General features: G+C 39.2%; 1 protein-coding gene across 2 annotated transcripts in view; it reads right to left on the reverse strand.

The window, feature by feature from the left end:
• Positions 1 to 228: 228 nt before the first annotated feature.
• The window catches only part of odf2a (outer dense fiber of sperm tails 2a), a 26,210-nt gene continuing 7,863 nt past the window's right edge, over positions 229 to 18,575 (reverse strand). The window contains exons 5-19 of one of the 2 annotated variants that reach the window (XM_034895514.1): positions 16,238 to 16,425; positions 14,206 to 14,344; positions 13,900 to 14,025; positions 13,262 to 13,336; positions 12,966 to 13,037; positions 12,649 to 12,765; positions 12,231 to 12,416; positions 11,861 to 11,970; positions 8,926 to 9,061; positions 8,581 to 8,691; positions 8,185 to 8,448; positions 7,228 to 7,328; positions 2,582 to 2,744; positions 1,717 to 1,842; positions 229 to 615 (exon numbers count right to left, since the gene is read on the reverse strand). In XM_034895514.1, coding sequence (XP_034751405.1) covers positions 445 to 615; positions 1,717 to 1,842; positions 2,582 to 2,744; positions 7,228 to 7,328; positions 8,185 to 8,448; positions 8,581 to 8,691; positions 8,926 to 9,061; positions 11,861 to 11,970; positions 12,231 to 12,416; positions 12,649 to 12,765; positions 12,966 to 13,037; positions 13,262 to 13,336; positions 13,900 to 14,025; positions 14,206 to 14,344; positions 16,238 to 16,425 — 2,085 coding nt within the window. In that variant the 3' untranslated portion in view covers positions 229 to 444. Of the gene's footprint in view, positions 616 to 1,716; positions 1,843 to 2,581; positions 2,745 to 7,227; positions 7,329 to 8,184; positions 8,449 to 8,580; positions 8,692 to 8,925; positions 9,062 to 11,860; positions 11,971 to 12,230; positions 12,417 to 12,648; positions 12,766 to 12,965; positions 13,038 to 13,261; positions 13,340 to 13,899; positions 14,026 to 14,205; positions 14,345 to 16,237; positions 16,426 to 18,575 lie in introns of both variants that reach the window. The other variant, XM_034895513.1, reaches the window with a different exon arrangement.

The following is an 18,575-nucleotide window of genomic DNA, read 5'->3' on the forward strand; positions in this document are numbered from 1 at the left end:
TGTGATCTCAGGATTATTTTTTTAGATTATGTCTCTCACAGTGGACATGCACCTACGATCACAATTTCAGACCCCTCCATGATTTCTAAGTGGGAGAATTTGCAAAACAGCAGGCTGTTCAAATACTTATTTTCCTCACTGTATGTAGGAAGGTGGAGCTAGGCTAAACATTACCAACTCTGCCTTTAATATTACAAAGAATCTCTTAGGATTTAAATATCCAATTGGAGTTAAAAATCCAATGACATATTTTATTGTCTACCAATTCAGTTCCAAATAAATCTTTACAGAGACAAGTCATACATTTTAAAAGCCAATGGATACTGTTGCTCTTCACCTAAGTGGTTCAAAATCAAAAAAGGCAACTGACCAAGCATGCCATCTTTACAGCAGCACAATACTGTTTTGGAATTTGTGCTTATGTATGTCTTCGCAGACGGGCTGTCAGATGGGTGAGGGGGCACGCAGTGAGCTGCCAAGGGCCAAATCTCCAAACACATTGGCATAGGAGTCTTTGAGGAACTGGACGTAGTTCTGCAGGCTTCGGTTAGTGCTGTCTGACTGCTCAAGGCGATCCTTCACATCCTGCAGTTGGCTGTGGTACCGTCGCTCCACCTGAGCATCATAGATGCAAACCTTGTAGACCCAGTGATACAGCTAATACATACAAAGACCAATACTAATAATCAGAGGTGGGTAGTAAGGAGTTACATTTACTCCGTTACATTTACTTGAGTACGTTTTTGAAAAAAATTGTACTTCTAGGAGTATTTTTAAATCACTATACTTTTACTTGAGTAGATTAGTGAAGAAGAAACTGTATTCTCACTCCGCTACATCAGGCTACAATAAGCTTGTTACTTTTCTTTTTACGCGTCATTGTTTTGATCCCCCCCCTCCCGCGTACGTCTCATTTTAATGTTTTATTTTGACAGAGAGAGTGAGTCTTCTGCTGGTAAGACTGTACCACGTGACAGTGTTTCACCAATCAAATGTCGTTGTGCAGTCACGGGACCATACTCTATCTCAGCGGCGGGACCATAGACTGTAAATGTCTATGGGCGAGACAGCTTTACAGTTGTAGCAAAACAAAGATGTCAGAATCAACCGTTGCCAAGGCAACACAGACGTGGAGGGAACCCCCGGCCTCATAGTAAAAGTATGGTTACCTCAGACCTCACATTATGCGGCGTCTTCTGTGTCGACCAAAACAAACTGACATGTGAGCATTCAAAACATCTAACCTGAGGAAACATGAAGCAGTAATTTTTAGTTTTTGTTGTGGATAGGTGAATGTTTTTTCTTTTCTTTAACATTACATACAGTATGTTTTGCACATGCAGTATCCATCCAAATCTGATGTGACAAGTCTCTCACTTAAGCTATTTTGTAATTAATAAATTAATTTTAATTTATTTTATTGATTGGATGATCTAAAATTTGCCTAAATATGATTATTTTGTATTTTTGTCTATCTGATTGATGCTTGTGTTAAGAAATAAATCAGACGTCACTAACAGTTACTCACTACTTGAGTAGTTTTTTCATCAAGTACTTTTTTACACTTACTCAAGTAATTATTTGGATGACTACTTACTTACTACTTACTACTTACTTACTTTTACTTGAGTCATATTATTGTGAAGTAACAGTACTTTAACTTGAGTACAATTTTTGGCTACTCTACCCACCTCTGCTAATAATGAAGGCCTTTACCTCCTCTTTGCTGCGTCGCAGTTGGTTTATTTCTGAGGTAGTCCGGCTAAGTTGAGTCTCTAGGTCCAGTATCTTGGACTGGGTGGAGCGTTCTTTAGAGGCAGCAAGTCCTTTGGTCTCTGACATCTGAAAACAAATAATAGTAATATCTTCCAAAAACAATAAAACAGACATCAGTTTTTTTAAATAAGAAAAATTAAAACTATTTGGTGTATAAAACCTGTACAGTGTAGGTAAGAGTAGAAAAAACATTTAAAAAGAATAAAAGACAGTTCAAAGCTCAAATTATATCAGGAAAGGCTCTTCGATAAAAGTTTGACACACTGGATTTAATTACTGAGACCTATTATGATCCAATCACTCAGATCCAATATTAAAACCAAGTCAATACAAATTAAGGGCGGCCTACTGTGAACGGAACTATGTACCCATTCAAAGTAAAACTTATGTCACAGAAACTGGTAATCATGTGTTTTGGATGGTATTATCATACTGTCAGCGCTGTCTGGAATAAGCCAGAATAAAGGGTCAAAATGGTAGTTTATTAACTGTGAATGCTTTTAGTATGAAGCAACAATAACAACTTATAAGCAAACATGAAATAATAGACGTAATATAGAAACTAAACTTTAAACCACAGAGATTCAGTTAGAAGCTACAAACATACTGTGAGCTAAACACAGAGTCCGCAGTAATCCTGATCTCATAGTTATGAGATCTTTTCTCACAATTACCAGATAGTGTCTGGTAATATGGGATAGTAACTAATGATTACGAGATAAGGTGTCTAGTATTCTTTTCTTTTGTGAATGCAATGCACTTCCGTAGAAAACAGCTCTAGTGAGACCAATGTTCAGTTTCAAACCTGTTGGCGAGCATCACCCAGAGCCTCCTCCAGCTTTTGGTTTAGCAGCAAACATTCTCTTGATTTTTCTTCCAGACGAAGCTGATTGCTGTGGATGGTATCTTCCCGTTTGCCAATGACCACTAGCAGGTCGCTGTTCTGACTGCTAGCCTCCTCCAGTTTTCTGCATAATGACATAAAACAGGAAAGCAACAACAATAATAAAGATTTAGAAACCTATATTAATATGGCCGCTGAAAAAGGAGCAAAAAAAATTTTTTTAAATGTGTGGTAGTGAGCACTTTTTTTTTTTTGCCAAGAAAATATTGCTGGTTAGACGGCATGATTATTGCACAGGTGTGCCTCAGGCCACAATAAAAGGCCACTCTAAAATGTGCAGCTTTATCACACAGCACAATGCCACAGATGTCACAAGTTTTGAGGGAGCGTGCAGTTGGCATGCTGACTGCAGGAATGCCCACCATAAGCCGTCTCCTACTGGCCTCACAACCGCAGACCATGTGTAACCACACTAGGGCTTTGACTTTTCTCCAAAAATCATTTTCCACGTTTGTTTGTTTATTAATATTTGAATATATTTGAATATTTATTAATAATATTTTGACCATTAAATGCCTTCAGTAAGATCTGGATTGGTATCAAACTTAGGTTGTATATGTTCTTTCCACCAGAGGGCAGTGTATCAGTCACCAGAGGGCAGTGTATCAGTCAATGTCAATAGGCAGGCAATGATGTTTTCAGAAGAAAAACACACTGTCACGGCAGTATGCTTTCAACAGATTTTATCCACTGTTCACTGCTTTTCTATTTTTGTTATTGCCACTCTTCATTCTAACCCCAACCGGCCCGTCAGACACCGCCTACCAAGAGCCTGGGTCTGACCGAGGTTTCTGCCTAAAAGGAAGTTTTTCCTCGCCACTGTCGCACTGTTGCTTGCTCTGGAGGAGACTACTAGAACTGTTGGGTTCTTGTAAATTCTGGAGTGTGGTCTATCTGTATAGTGTCTTGAGATAACTCTTGTTATGAATTGATACTATAAATAAAATTGAATTGAATTGAATTATTACATGTTAATGGGCCTCATATCTCCACAAACAAACTGTCAGAAAATCTGTTGCTGTATTTTGTCGGGGCATAGGGAAGGCCTTGTGAAGGATATAGCATGGAGTCGATTCTGGCCTGATTGCCTCACCCCCAATCCCTCCCCCTCCTCCCCTTTCAGCTTGCCGGGATTTAGTGTTGACAGGTGGGCTCTCAAGTTGCTCGTCATCACGTGGTATGGGAGTTAGGTCCTACATATTTTACACATCAATTTGTCCTTACTTGGGATTTTTTCCTGTTTCTTCGGGAAACCATATAGCGCCACACGTTGCTAGATTTGGAAGTCTTCTTCAGGCGTGGTTGTTGTTGCATTGCTTTGGTATACAAAATAGGTGCGAACCAGGACGCTAACGTTACCTACAGGAGCTCAAATCACCAATAATTGCCTTGCTAATAAATCGTTATTCAAGACTTGAAAACAATACAAAAAATCTTGCCCATAATATTAGAGGCGGCCTAACATTCGTTTTGAACATCATTATTTTTTTTAATATTCAAATTATAATTGAATAACGAAGTTCGGAGTCAAAGCCCAATACCACACCAGGCCAGGACCTCCGCATCCAGCATCTTTATCTCCAAGATGATCTGAGACCTGCCAAACGGACAACTGCTGCAACAATCGGTTTGCATACCCAAAGAATTTCTGCACAAACTGTGAGAAACGTCTCAGGAAAGCTCATCTGAGTGGGTCCTTATTGGAGTCTGGACCGCAGTTTGTTGCTGTTACAGACTTGTGGGCAAATGCTCACATTTGATGGCGTCTGGCACTTTGGAGAGGTGTTGTTTTCACGGATAAATTCCGTTTTCCACTGTACAGGGTAGATGGCAGACAGCATGTATGGCGTTGTGTGGGTGAGTGCTTTGCTGATGTCATTGTTGAGGATTGAGTTGCCCATTGTGGCGGCGGGGTTATGGTATGGCCAGGCATATGTTATGGACAACAAACACGGGTGCATTTTTATTGATAGCATTTTGAATTCACAGAGATACTGTGACAAGATCCTGAGGCCCATTGTTGTGCCATTCATCCACAACCATCACCTCATGTTGCAGCACGATAATGCACAGTCTCATGTTGAAAGGATCTGTACACAATTCCTGAAAATTCCCGGCATACTCACCGGTCACCCATGTGACCGGTGAGTATGCCGGCATGTTTGGGATGCTCTGGATCGGCGTATAAAACTGTGTGTTCCAGTTCCTGCCAATATCAAGCAACTTTGCACAGCCATTGAAGAGGAGTAGACCAACATTCCATAAGCCACAATCAACAACCTATGCAAGATGTGTTGCACTGTGTGACGCACCAGATACTGATTCGTTTTCTCCTCGCTATGCAAAGTCACTTTAATAGCTGCGTATCAGAGTGTAAATGTGTGTGAGTGTTTATCTGATAAGAAGGTGGCACCTTGTGCGACAGCCTTGGCCACAATGTGTGAATGTGTGTGAATGGTTCCTGTAGTATGTAAAAGTGCTTTGAGTAGTTGTTAAGACTAGAAAACGCTATATAATTACTGTCTATTTAATTATGACAATAACATTACACACTGTAGAGTAAGGAGAAGAAAAGGGCAGTCTCAGGGACCTGTTTTCAACATAACAACTTCTGAAAAATGAATGCCCTTTGTTAATGTTAAAACCTTCTTGAAAAAGCAAGCAGAGGAAGCTAAGGAGGTAGGCTCCTGACTACTGAAGTCTTTGCAGATTGCAGAAGATTGCAGGTCACATTGCATTGGCCACCGCGGTGCGATGTTGGGTTGTGTTTTTTGAAAAGTTGACTCAGCCTCAACTTTTTGCCGCAGGCAGTTGCATTTCTTTCTGGTTCCTCCCTGTGGCACCCCCTGCCTCAGCCTAAATGCACTACCCCATTCAAAATGAATAGAGAGATCTGCGTTTTCAACACACCATATGAGACAGACACCGGCAATGTGAACGCAAGCTAACAACCAACTTTTATAGAAAGAAAATCCTGCAATTCTTGTGTAATCTTGTAATATCGCAATAACCCAGGTAACAAAACTGTTTACAAGAACACAAAGTTCTTCATAGATTGCTCTAAGAGTGCACTTAATTGATTCATGGAACTTTAAAATGTACAAACATTTCTTCAAGGAGAGTAAAAAAAATGTCAATATTGTGCAGTCCTAATTACAAGAAAAACTGTTTGTGACAGAGATGGGGGTGTGTGATTCAAAATAACTTGGTACCCATGTTAGTGATAGCAGATTGCTCCCACCTTGGAAAGATTGGCCTACAGGATGACATTTTTAAATAAATTTACATTATTAGTAAAACCAATCATCCCTTTCCTCCTGAAAAAATTCCCAATACACGGTTTCTTTGATTTTGTTTGTTCTGTGGTGATTGATTGGTTCCAGTAGATTGAAACCCATTAAATTCCTTGTCATAGCTCTCCTCTGCAAAAGGTTACAAGAGGCCTTTACGTTGTTGCTCCTCCACTTCTTCTGCCGTGGGGTAGCAGGGTTTCAGTCTGGAGTTGTTAATCGTTTTGCAGTCTTCTCCAATGTCCTCCAGCACATGAAATAGTTGACTGGCCCTGTTTGCTGCAGTATCCTATGTGGTCCTTGCCATTTAGGAGCCAGTTTAGCAGCAAACTATTTTTCGGCTTTTGAGAGAGGGGTGAGCATACAGCCACACTCTTTTCTTCCAACTCCAACTGTGCTTTGTGTAAGTTTCTTTCCCCACAAATTCTTGCACAAGCAATTGCTGAGAGATTTTGGGTATGTTAGTGAGTCTGGTGGGCCCGGTCTTGGCAGGGACATAGCTTCTAAAACCCTTTGTGGCTGGGGTGGCACTCGACTGGATGGCAGAATCGGAAACCAGAATTTAGGTAAGTGTTTATCCCATTGCTTGTGCTTATTTCTAGAATGATGCTATAATTGTTTTGTTTTTCCATCAGATTGTTTGTGGATGATAGGTTGTGGTCACTTTGTGACTGTTTTGGTGCCGATCTTTGAAGATGTTGGCAACAAACTGTGGGCCTTTGTCCAAAGGGCCAAGTCGCAGAGCTCCTAAAAGGTTAGGATATCCCGAGGGAGTATTTTCGACACAGATTTTGCTTGTAGCTTTTTGTATAATTCTTATAAATAAATAAAAATTGTTTCAGGGAGAATAAAACTGCTTTGGAGTAAGTGTTCCTAGTAACCTTACCAAAAAGGCTCAGGATGCTGCAAATGCTGGTGTAATACGAAAAAGGCTGGTGGATTTTAATCACAAAATAATAATTTACTATTGAATGAATCATATTTTAACATACAGTATCTGTCAGTGTCTGGTTGATGTTCACTTTCTAAAAAGTTAATGGCTGGCTTGGGATACGCATTCACTTGCGGTTTGATGAAGTACTATATTGGCCTTAACTTTTTATTGCACATACAATAACGAGCGTAGCGGCACTTAACTTAAGTCATTGTCTAACACCGCAATTTCACAGTGGGACAATTAAAGGTTTTCTTATCTCATCTTCTTATCTTAACACAAAGCGCCAAAGCCAGTGGTGAAAAGCAGAAGTGGTAACTGACCTTTCCAAACTCTCCACTCGCTGCTGAAGCTGTCTTTTCTCTTCAAGCAGCCCCTTGTTGTTCTGTCTTAGAAGCTCTACTTGGCTGCCCTGGGTCTCCACCTAAGCACAACAAAAAACAAGTCCTTTATCAGATGACTTGGACTGTATATCCAAGTATTTCATGTCCTGCTTAGAGCTGTTACTAAAACTAATTGCATGTGTGTAGTCTTACTAAAGGTTCTAGCAAGATGGATGTTGTATTTAAAAAATGTTTTTAATGCCAACATTTTTTTAATGCCAGCTGAAATAAATTGATTGGCAAAAGTTAACTATAAAATTACATTTGTTGTAAATATATAGTAGCCTCTATCACATAAAAAATAGTTGTTTCTAGTGCTACTGGAAATTGAAAGTGGAAATGTGAATATTCAAACCATATTTCCCATAAATGGTATGACCATGGTGTGTGTTTGTTTTTTTGCCAATGGCATATCCACTGCTTTTGCTGAAACCAAAGATCTTACTTCCTTTTTAGTTCAATAAAACAATTTTCTTTTGTACCATAAGCATTCAGCAAAATTTCAAAATCTGATTTGCTATTACACATAATGAAAAATGTTGTATGAAAGCCAGTGTTTGAATTTGGCATGTCGTATTCTCAAAATCAATGTTGTAATATTGTGTGTATATATTGGCCTAATTAACGTATTTATATATTTAATTACCATGTTACACAGTTCGGTTTACACTTTTTTTGTTTTTACACTTGCTTTGGCAATGTTAATGTCTGCTTCACATGCCATGCCTAACAATGTCGCAGAACCAAGCATTAGTCAAATATATAAGCATATATATTTACAGTTATAGTTAGTGTCACTGCGCCCCCGTTATAATTTTGCCCCCTCCCGTATGGGGAGCACTGTTGTCTTATGTGATTCATTTTTAAATTAGCTTGCATGCAGAGGATTGTTGTGACCTTCATGCGGAGATCAGTCAGGGTTGTGCTAAGCTCCATGCTGCGTCTATTCTGGCTGCGCTCCCTGTCCTGAGCTTCCTGCAGCAGGAGTTCGGAGCGTCGCAAGGCTTCGGGAAGAGACTCCAGCTCCGCCAGCCGCCCAAGCAGCTCCCTGCGCACCTCAACTACTTCCTGCTCCAGCTCCCCGCGCAATGCCTGTGCCTCCCGCTCTGCCTGAGCAAGCTGAGCATGGTACTCATCTGCTTCGGCCCGAGTTTTTCCAACCTGTGCAGCGTTGGTTAACAGAAAGAAAAACTTGCTTCAGACTTTTCATGAACATTGACTAAGGGACCGAAATCTGCTGTGCTATCTCAGACTGTTGCATACATTTATAGGAGCACAGTATGCTTCAGATACCTGTATCTTATAGCTGTCCAGCAGGCTTTCATATTGCTGGATTGAAGCTTTGACCTGATGGAGCTCTGACTGAGAAAAGGCCAGCTTCTCTTCCACTGCAGAAGCTGTAGCCTGACAGGAACACATGATATGTCATCAGTTGTCAAATTAAAAAGACAGTCCATCCAGCCTAATGTAATATAAATCAATTCAAGTCAACTGGAAAAATGGGAATAGGAAGGATATTATCCAAGAGTCAGAAGCACAACAGATATGTAGAAATTTGGATCAGGGTATGGGCAGGGTAAAAAAATGTGTTCTCACTTTAAAGTGAAATACTGCTTTCTGTGGACTGTAGGGTGTTACCTTGAGAGACTGGTTCTCTAGCTTGGCAGCAGTGCTCTCTGTGGTCAGTTTATGTAGGTGATCCAGCAGAGCTTCTCTCTCCGCTTGACCTTTATTCCCTGTACTCTGCAGCTGCTCCGTCAGCTCTGCTATACGGCTGAATCACATAACACAAAAGCTGTCATATTTTCATCTATTTAATAAAAATGGCAGAGTTGTGAACCAGCAGTAGGGGCTCATTACATCTAAAAGGTCAATGGCCCCTTTCCTACTTCCTACCCCCCTACTTCTGGTGCCTTTGCTTGGACCACAAACATCTTCATCTTCACTTTGATCTTAACCACACACCTGTAAAGTTTCTTGACTGCATCTTGCACAGTTGTGACACTGTCCAGAGATAGCCAAAAATATAAACACCTATATAATATAATATATTATCTATTTTCTCTCTCTCTCTCCTACTTAATCAGCTGACTGAGGGAGTTAGCCAATCATCTTGTTGCTTTCAAATTTAAGTACTGTTCCTTCTGCTGCTGTCAACTTTCATTTTAGTGTCAGTTTGATGCAACCTCCTCCACCACATTCACCTCCAAAAACAGCATCCTTCCACTGAGCTCATCAGAAGTTCCCCTCCACATCACATCCATCCAGATCTTCATCACCACCACTATCTAGACTCCATAGGGTGATATTCCTGCACAGGTCAAGGCATCACTAGCCCTTAAAATAATAACGCAACAATGGGGTCTAATCGCCAAAGACTCCAATTTCTTCAACTTTTCTGCTTTGTCAAATACATTAAAAATTACTTTAAGCATATTTTCAATTAAGTATCTCTTGACTGAAATACTAATAAGTATAATGTTGAAAGAACATTTAAACTGAGTCCAACTGTAATTTTGTAGCACCACGACCAAGTTCATATTTGAAAACCTTACAAAAAGCTAATGAAAAATATATATGACATTTATAAAGATTTATAAGATTTTTAAAAGGTGATCTATTTTATAGCACTTTCAGATTCAACCTTGTGTTTTGTACTAGAACATGTTTACATGCTTTAAGTAAATGCCGCGGCATTACTGCGCAATCAAATACTACATAACCGGACATGTTTCAACAGTAATGTGACCCGAAATTGGGCAGAAATTAACAACACCGTCAAGCCAATATTACATCTTTCACTGCCCTTAGCATGTACCTACAGTGCCTTGCGATAGTATTCAGCCTCCTTGAACTTTTCAACCTTTTGCCACATTTCATGCTTCAAACATAAAAATATAAAACTGTAATTTTTTGTGAAGAATCAACAACAAGTGGGACACAATTATGAAGTGGAACAAAATTTATTGGATATTTCAAACTTTTTTAACAAACAAAATCTGAAAAATTGGGTGTGCAAAATTATTCAGCCCCTTTACTTTCAGTGCAGCAAACTCTTTCCAGAAGTTCAGTGAGGCTCTCTGAATGATCCAATGTTGACCTAAATGATCCGAGACTTAAATGTCTCCGTATAAATGAACCTGCTCTGTGATAGTCTCAGAGGTCCGTTTAAAGCGCAGAGAGCATCATGAAGAACAAGGAACACACCGGGCAGGTCCGAGATAATGTTTTGGAGAAGTTTATAGCCAGATTTGTTTACAAAAGATTTTCCAAACTTTAAACATCCCAAGGAGCACTGTGCAAGCGATAATATTGAAATGGAAGGAATATCAGACCACTGCAAATCTACAAAGACCTGGCCGTCCCTCTAAACTTTCAGCTCATACAAGGAGAAGACTGATCAGAGATGCAGCCAAGAGGCCCATGATCACTTTGGATGAACTGCAGAGATCTACAGCTGAGGTGGGAGACTCTGTCCATAGGACAACAATCAGTCGTATACTGCACAAATCTGGCCTTTATGGAAGAGTGGCAAGAAGAAGCAACACAGCTCATCACCCTGATGCAGGGACAGGGAAGATGGATGGAGAAAACCTGATGGAGTCTGCAAAATACCTGAGATTGGGACGGAGATTTGTCTTCCAACAAGACAATAATCCAAAACATAAAGCAAAATCTACAATGGAATGGTTCACAAATAAACATATCCAGGTGTTAGAATGGCCTTGTCGAAGTCCAGACCTGAATCCAATCAAATCTGTGGAAAGAACTAAAAACTGCTGTTCACAAACGCTCTCCATCCAACTTTACTGAGCTCGAGCTGTTTCGCAAGGAGGAATGGGCAAAACTTTCAGTCTCTCGATGTGAAAAACTGATAGGGACATACCCCAAGCAACTTACAGCTGTAATCGCAGCAAATGATGGCGCTGCAAAGTATTAACTTAAGGAGCTGATTAATTTTTCAAGCCCAATTTTTCAGTTTTGTTTAAAAAAGTTTGAAGTATCCAATAAATTTTGTTCCACTTCATGATTGTGTCCCACTTGTTGTTGTTTCTTCATAAAAAAATAGCTTTATATCTTTTTTGTTTGAAGCCTGAAATGTGGCAAAAGGTTCAAGGGGGGCCGGATACTTTCGCAAGGCACTGTAGATGTAGCAACACCGCAGTAGCTTAAAAAGAACATTCCAGTCCTTCCTACCTAGAGCACATGACCAATCACAGAACGCAGAGTCAAGAGTAGAAAAAACGTTGAAACCAGAGAGTTCAAAACAATAGGAAATCTGAACATTTCAGCTTACTGTGTTCCTCTAAAATACATTTACCTCATTATTTGCAGCTCTGGTTATGTTTAACACACAAATCCAACTTTATTAGATTATAGATATGACAGAAAACACCAAAAAGCATAATAGTCCTTTAGTTTTTTTCCAAACGGTCAACACAGCTTTCCTGCATGCCATTACTTAGCAGTCATTCAGCTGTAAATAGCTCCTTCAAACAATGTCTCTAGTTTCATAGTTTATTTATGTATTTATACTTATCTGCAGCTGGAGCTGTAGCAGAGCTGTAGTTACCTGTTCAACAGTGAAAGTTCAATCTCCAGTTTACTCTTTTCTTTCATTTCTTGGGCATGACGACTTTGCCAGGTCTCAGCTGCCGACAGAGCATCGATAACCTGCTTCTCCTGTTAAAAAAGTTAAATGTTTTTACTTGATACTGTTACAGAAACCAGTGCTAAAGATGAGTGGGGGTGTGTGACAGGGCTTTAAGATCTCTTTAAAGAGGAACAACTAAATAAGTGTTTCTTTAACGTATGGCCATTTAATAATTGACAAATGCACTTATTGAGGACGTTATAAATTACAGTTAGTAGTTTTACTAACCTGCCTGTGTGTCAATATAAAGCTTTACTTTAACAGCCTGCCTGCTCTGACAAGTCCCTACCATATCCAGTAGCTGGACGCTCAACTGGCCTGCTGTATCCTCGCTGCGCTCAGCTCGCTGTTTCTGGGCTCGTGTGGCTCGTTTCATACCCTCCCGGCCTGCACTGGCCTGCTGCCTCAGCCTCACCAGCTGCGCCGTCAGATGCTGCATCTCTGCCTTCTGCTGGTTGGCTGCTCGCTCCAGGTTCTGAACCAGTGAAAATGACAAAACCATTACAGCTCGATTCACTGTTTGTGCTTTCTATTAGTGCAGCGGATTATCATAAAACAGTTCAGACATATTGAAACAATGATCTTCAGTGTCCTTGATGATCAAATAACTCAAACTTTTACCATCTACATAATAATAATACACACCAACAACAATAGATAATCACACATGATGGCACATGCTGTCACAGACAGGTCCTATGACAAACCTTTATCTGCACAGTAAGCCGGTTGTTCTCAGCTTCTTTGTTCCGGAGCTGTCTTTGTAAATGAGCTCTTGTTGACTCCAGACTCTTGGACAAATCAGCTGTGCTCTTGGCATTGTCCTGCATTACCAAAATACAGCAGACATTACATCAGGGACAAACACATATTCTACTTCGACCTACATACTGTAACTAAGGGATTAAATGCCTCGGTAACATTTGTCTTAGTTTTGGAAACCTTTTTCAGACAACTTTACAGTTTAACAAAGCCGTATTTACAGTAAAAAGCATCCAAGTAATGACAGCTGTGCTCACAGTACCTTTTCAGAATCTATAACTTTGGAGAGTTGATTAATCTCTCTTTCCTTCTCTTGAAGTTTCACCACAAGATGCTGTAAAAGGAAAAGTGAGGCAAGCTTTATTTAAAGAGCAAAGTTTATACACAGGAAAAACTTAATGTGTTTTACTCGAAAATAAAAATACACAATACATGGGAAAGATATATGATAGCTAGCTATCAGCTTGTCTAATGAAGGAAAAAAATTGAAAATGGACAAAGGATTTTGGCTTTTTAAAATTAAATAAAGTAAAATTAGAAGCCTTCTATCATACTCACAGCATTTTCTGCCTCTATGTTGACCAGTCTCTTAAGTAATGCGTCTTTCTGCTCTGATGTTTGGATTGATTCCATCTGCTCAAAACACCACGAGGCATTAAAGTTAGTCATTCTGCTTAAAAAACATTTGTTGTATATTGCTGCTGAAAATCACAAAAGACATTGTTATGAGGTCCAGGAGTTGACAGTATGACAATATTACCATAAGATGTATATATATAATATATATATATATTCGTCAACTGTCAGAAGCATTAATAAAATAGTAACTATACCCAGACATCTCTGGTTGTATGACCCTGAAACTCCACCAGGCGCGGAAGCGCCGCATTTCAGCTGTGCCATGGTTGTCTTCCGATGTTGACCATGTGTCCTACTAAACCAGGAGAGTCTCACAGTCTTTTTTGCCTGCCCAACTTGCAGATTTTGTTGTTTTGTAATTTTTTGGTGTGTTCCGTACCGTCCATCGGAGGCCGGCGTTGCCTTGAGTGGCTGCGTTTGCTAGCGACGGCTGCGTTTGCTAGCGACAGCTGTAGCGCTCTTGGAGCATATCCAAATGACCCTATGTATCCAGTTGTACATCTGACTCTCTCGTGTATTAGAGGATATAGACAGTGTTTTGAGGATGCATTACACACCTGGGACCCATGCTGTTCTCTGAGAAGGTGCCGCAGACTTCGGTTTGTGGCCTCAAATGCCTCCAGCTTCTGTAGCAACAGCTCCTGCTGACGAGCTAAGACTGAAGACTCAGAGCCAGACAGCCTCTTCACCAGCAAGCAAAAAGACGGAGAGGAAAAAAGGTTAACCAAAGAAGGGTGTGGGAACTAATTCTGACAAATCATTGAATTGCATCATATAATATCGTATTATTTCTAACAACTAAATGAAAACATTTTTTCTGGATAGGACATAATATAAGTGACAAATATTGAGTTAATACTCACACTGCCGATAGCACCGCACAATTTGAAAACAGATTCTCGCAGGTCTGAGACTTGGTTGGTAACTGCTGTCCCATCCACCTCAGCCTCCGTCAGTTTCCTGTGCAGAGCATCTGTGTCTTGTGTACTGTCTCCGTCTTGTCTGCAAGACAAGACAGAAACAAGAGTCCATATTAACAAACTTTTTCTTAATATGTTAACAGGAATATATGTGCTAATACATAGACAACAGGTAGTTTATGAAAGAAGAGTGTGGTCTAGACCTACTCTATCTGTAAAGTGTCTTGAGAAATATCCTGTTAAGATTTGATACTATAAATAAAATTTAATTATATTAAGATCCTATTTAGATAACCGTTTGGCCGTGTTATTTTGAGTTTATGAAGAATAAATTGTCAAATTAGAGAAACAAAATTCTAACTAACAAATCTAATTTTGTCCACTTGAGCGGCATCAGATTTAGCAACTGTTCTTTATCCTGAATATTATAACCCTGGATTTACATTTGTTCCAATATCCATTATAGCTGTAGCATTATTTCCATAAACATGAGATTATTAAGAAAAGTAACATAGCATAGCTCTAAATCACATGGGCCGGGACTGAAAATCAGACCTTTGACAGTCTTAAAGATCAGTACTATATTCATAAAGAATCTCAGAGTAGGAAATCAGTCCTATGTGGCAAAGAATTCTGAACTCATGTTTAGGATATTTAGGAGAGCCCCAGATGTTGTCAGAGTTCAATGGAAATGGAAGTCAAGCAGAAAAAAAAACATGTGAAAAATCCATGTTGCAAAAATGCTGAATTACGTGCTTATTAAAAACACACGTTTTGTTTTGTTTACAGTGCAATACAAGTGACCAACATGAGAACAAATAAATAAACATGACACAGCAACTGACTGACAGACAGACAGACAGAATCGCTACATGTGTAATATATGAAAGATACAACACTATTACAGGCAATTTAAAACGCTGTGACAGAAAGGGTTGACTTGGACTTTTTCACAAGCTGAGTCAAATGTCTCCTATTTTAATTTGCATAGACAATTATTTACTTTTGTGCTTGGGGGCGTGAGTGGATAGTGTTGGAATTTAAAATGTAATAAGTGCTTAAACATTGTGTGGGATTTGCATTACACTTTATACATTTAAGCCAAAAGGCAAAAGCATTATTTCAACATAAATGAAAACATGCGTTAAGTTTTTTTGCAATACTTCTGTTCTATAATATAAGCTGTTCTGGTACATTGTGTTATTACCCAGCTCTGCTAAATGTGTCAGAAGCAGGATTGATGATTAGAGACTTATCCTGTGTCTGGTTGTAGTTTCTCTTTAAATCCCCGCTGAAAATGCAACAGGTCATGTTATCTTTGCTCTGCAGGTCCTAAAAAGGTGATAAACTTTCAGTCACATTCCAACTGAAAGAAAATGAATAAGCACACAAACATATCACATCACTGTGACTAAGAGACCCCACCCTTAGTGAATAAGACCAGGGGTGCAAGAGCCAAAGAGCCAGACAAAGGAAGGGGAGAGCTGTGATAGCTTGATCTATGTAAATTTGTCTCTAGAATATTCTACGTGATAAAAAGGATTCACACATCAACATCTAAGATTCTGACTATTAATTGACTGACCCCTGAGACCGGAGCAGGATTTGGCTCCAACACTAGCCAACGTTTACCTTCAGCATACTATGCAAATGGCTCGTTGCCTATACACATAAAGCCTCCATAACAGTTTCTGCATTTTTCATTTTACCCTTGTGCAATACTTGAAATCCCGTTGAGAAAACGTCAACACTTCCCATCATCATTTCTACTTTTTAGCCAAGTTTTAGAAGTCGTAAAACAGGGATGTCCAACTCTCTCCCAAGAGTCCTACTGTTCGTCTCCGGCAAATGTCAGTGCAGCAAGCGTTATCCATAACTCTCAGACCTACTATGAGGTTAGACTGGTTTTAGTTCGGATTTTAATACGACGATGCTGAGACGCCTGATAAATAAAAGTGCTTAGTATAATAGTTGCCTGTTGTAGTCGGTCTCCTCTAGCATCTTCTCCATGGATTGGCGTAATCTTGTGTTCTCCCGCTCAGTCTCTTTCAACTCCTTAGTCATCTCCGCCAGCTCCTCCTCCTGCTCAACGATCACTCGGTGGGAGACACTCAGCTGCTCGGATTGACGCTCTAGCAGCTGCTCCTTCTTCCGCAGTTTCACCTGCACACAAAAAGATGTGCCAACATACATTTAGACAGACTTGCACAGACAATATTTTACTTGGATCTTTGTGGACCAATTAGCTCACTGTTGCACTTTCTGTACCACGACTCCATCAAATGACATCATGGTGTGGTAATAATAAGTTTATAATTATAAACTCAATCTAAATAATAAAAACAACTCCATGTCATTTTTCAGTCAGTAGGAGTGGGGTTGGAGGGTTGCTGGTTCAATCCTCATGCAGACCAAAGTATGGTGGTGGACTGGGCCCTGCCAAGGGGCTTTTGAGCAAGGCACAAAACCCCCAACTGCTCGGGGCGCCTTTCCATGGGCAGCCCCCCCAACATCTCTCCATTAGTGCATGTATAAGTGCTGAGCATGTGTGTGTAATTCAGGCCTGTGTGTAATAACAACAGAGTGTACATTGTAATTTCCCCTTGCAGGACTAATAAAGTATATATTATTATTATTATTATTATTATTGACATAAAACATAAAAAAAAGATCTTTTAACCTCAAATCCGATCCGATTTCGAGTCCCGATCCGATATTTTGCCTTTAGTATTGAAATTGATCGAACTCAAATATATTTTGAGCAAGTAACACAACTTTTTATTAGACTAATATTTTATCAAAAAGCATTACTATTATTAATGTAAATCCCATGAAATGAAAAATCTTACCCAGAATTAAAGATTAGCTTCAATTTAATATTTTAGACAAAAGTAAAAAAAAAAACACTGACTTGGTACAGTATTATAAAAAAGAAAGTGCTATCCAAAATCCACTTTTAGCTTATAAGTGCTTAACATAGGCTGCCATAAAGTCAATAAAAATAAAGTGCACTGACCACTGAGCAAATATAAAATGCACCTGCTCATCTTAAATATGGTGTAAACAGTTTGACAAATAGTCACAATTCAGTAAATTAATGTGAAACATCTCAATCCAACTTAAAATGTAAACATAATTCAGTCAAATGAATTCAAAACTTTGGTACTGCAACTTAAAAGTAGCATGATCACTGAAACATGATCAAAATCAACAAGACCATTCTTCAGTCAAGAACAAATACGTACGTAGTTCTGAAAAGAACTAAACAACCAAACCTGAATACTTAGTTATAATAACCACAATGCTCTAGGACAGTCTTCACTTGCGAGAGTAAAATACTTCCACACTTCTGACATGCTTGCTTTGCACCGCCGCGGAGGTTTGTATTGCGCAACTACCGTCAACCGTAACTAGCGGGTACTTTACGGCAGTTGCCGTAAAGATCGGCGCGACTAGTCAGGTAATGTAGCCGATCTCCGATCACGGGAAAATAGGAAAAGATCGATCCGATCTCGAGATCGGGATCGGGACATCCCTAGTTGAAACAGATAATTTCCTAAGGGTACACATGTATATATATAAACAATACAGAAAGAAAACTCTTTTTTAGATGTACATAACTCACACAAAAAATTATTTACATTTTTACAAACTTAAAACCAGTGGTAGAATGTAACTAAGTACATTTACTCCACTGCTGTACTTAAGTCCAAAGGTTGAGGTACTTGAGTCATGGCACGTTCTACTTCTACTCGATTACATTTCAGAGAAAAATATTGTACTTTTTACTCCACTACATTAATCTGATAGCTTTAGTTTGATTGATTGATTGATTGATTGATTGATTATTTTATTTTCACAACAAAAACATTAATACTAGTATTATATATTACACAAAAAGATGTGACGGATGATTGCCGAAAAACCCTCCGAGGGGCTTAATAAGTGGCGATCACCATAAAAACAATATCATTTAACAATTTAAAAAACAATTTATGTTATTATGTAAAAACTAAACTAAACCAAACAAACAATAAAATCAAAAAAAACTAACAAAAAGAAAAGAAAAAACAAAACAAAATCAAACAAACCAAAACACATTTAATTTGTATGAAACAACTTAAAAATAGATTTAGAGCATAAACCCAAATGTTCAAACCCAAAATTCAGAGAACTTAGGAGCAACAATTTGACTCTCGGTTTAAAAAGTTCTTTAGAAAGCTCAGTGAGTGAACTGGGGAGACTGTTCCATATCTTTGACCCTCTATACAACACACTAAACTGGGTTTGAGTCGTGCGAGAGTAGGGAGGCC

Source organism: Etheostoma cragini, chromosome 16 (genome assembly GCF_013103735.1).
Source record: "Etheostoma cragini isolate CJK2018 chromosome 16, CSU_Ecrag_1.0, whole genome shotgun sequence".
Taxonomy (NCBI): domain Eukaryota; kingdom Metazoa; phylum Chordata; class Actinopteri; order Perciformes; family Percidae; genus Etheostoma; species Etheostoma cragini.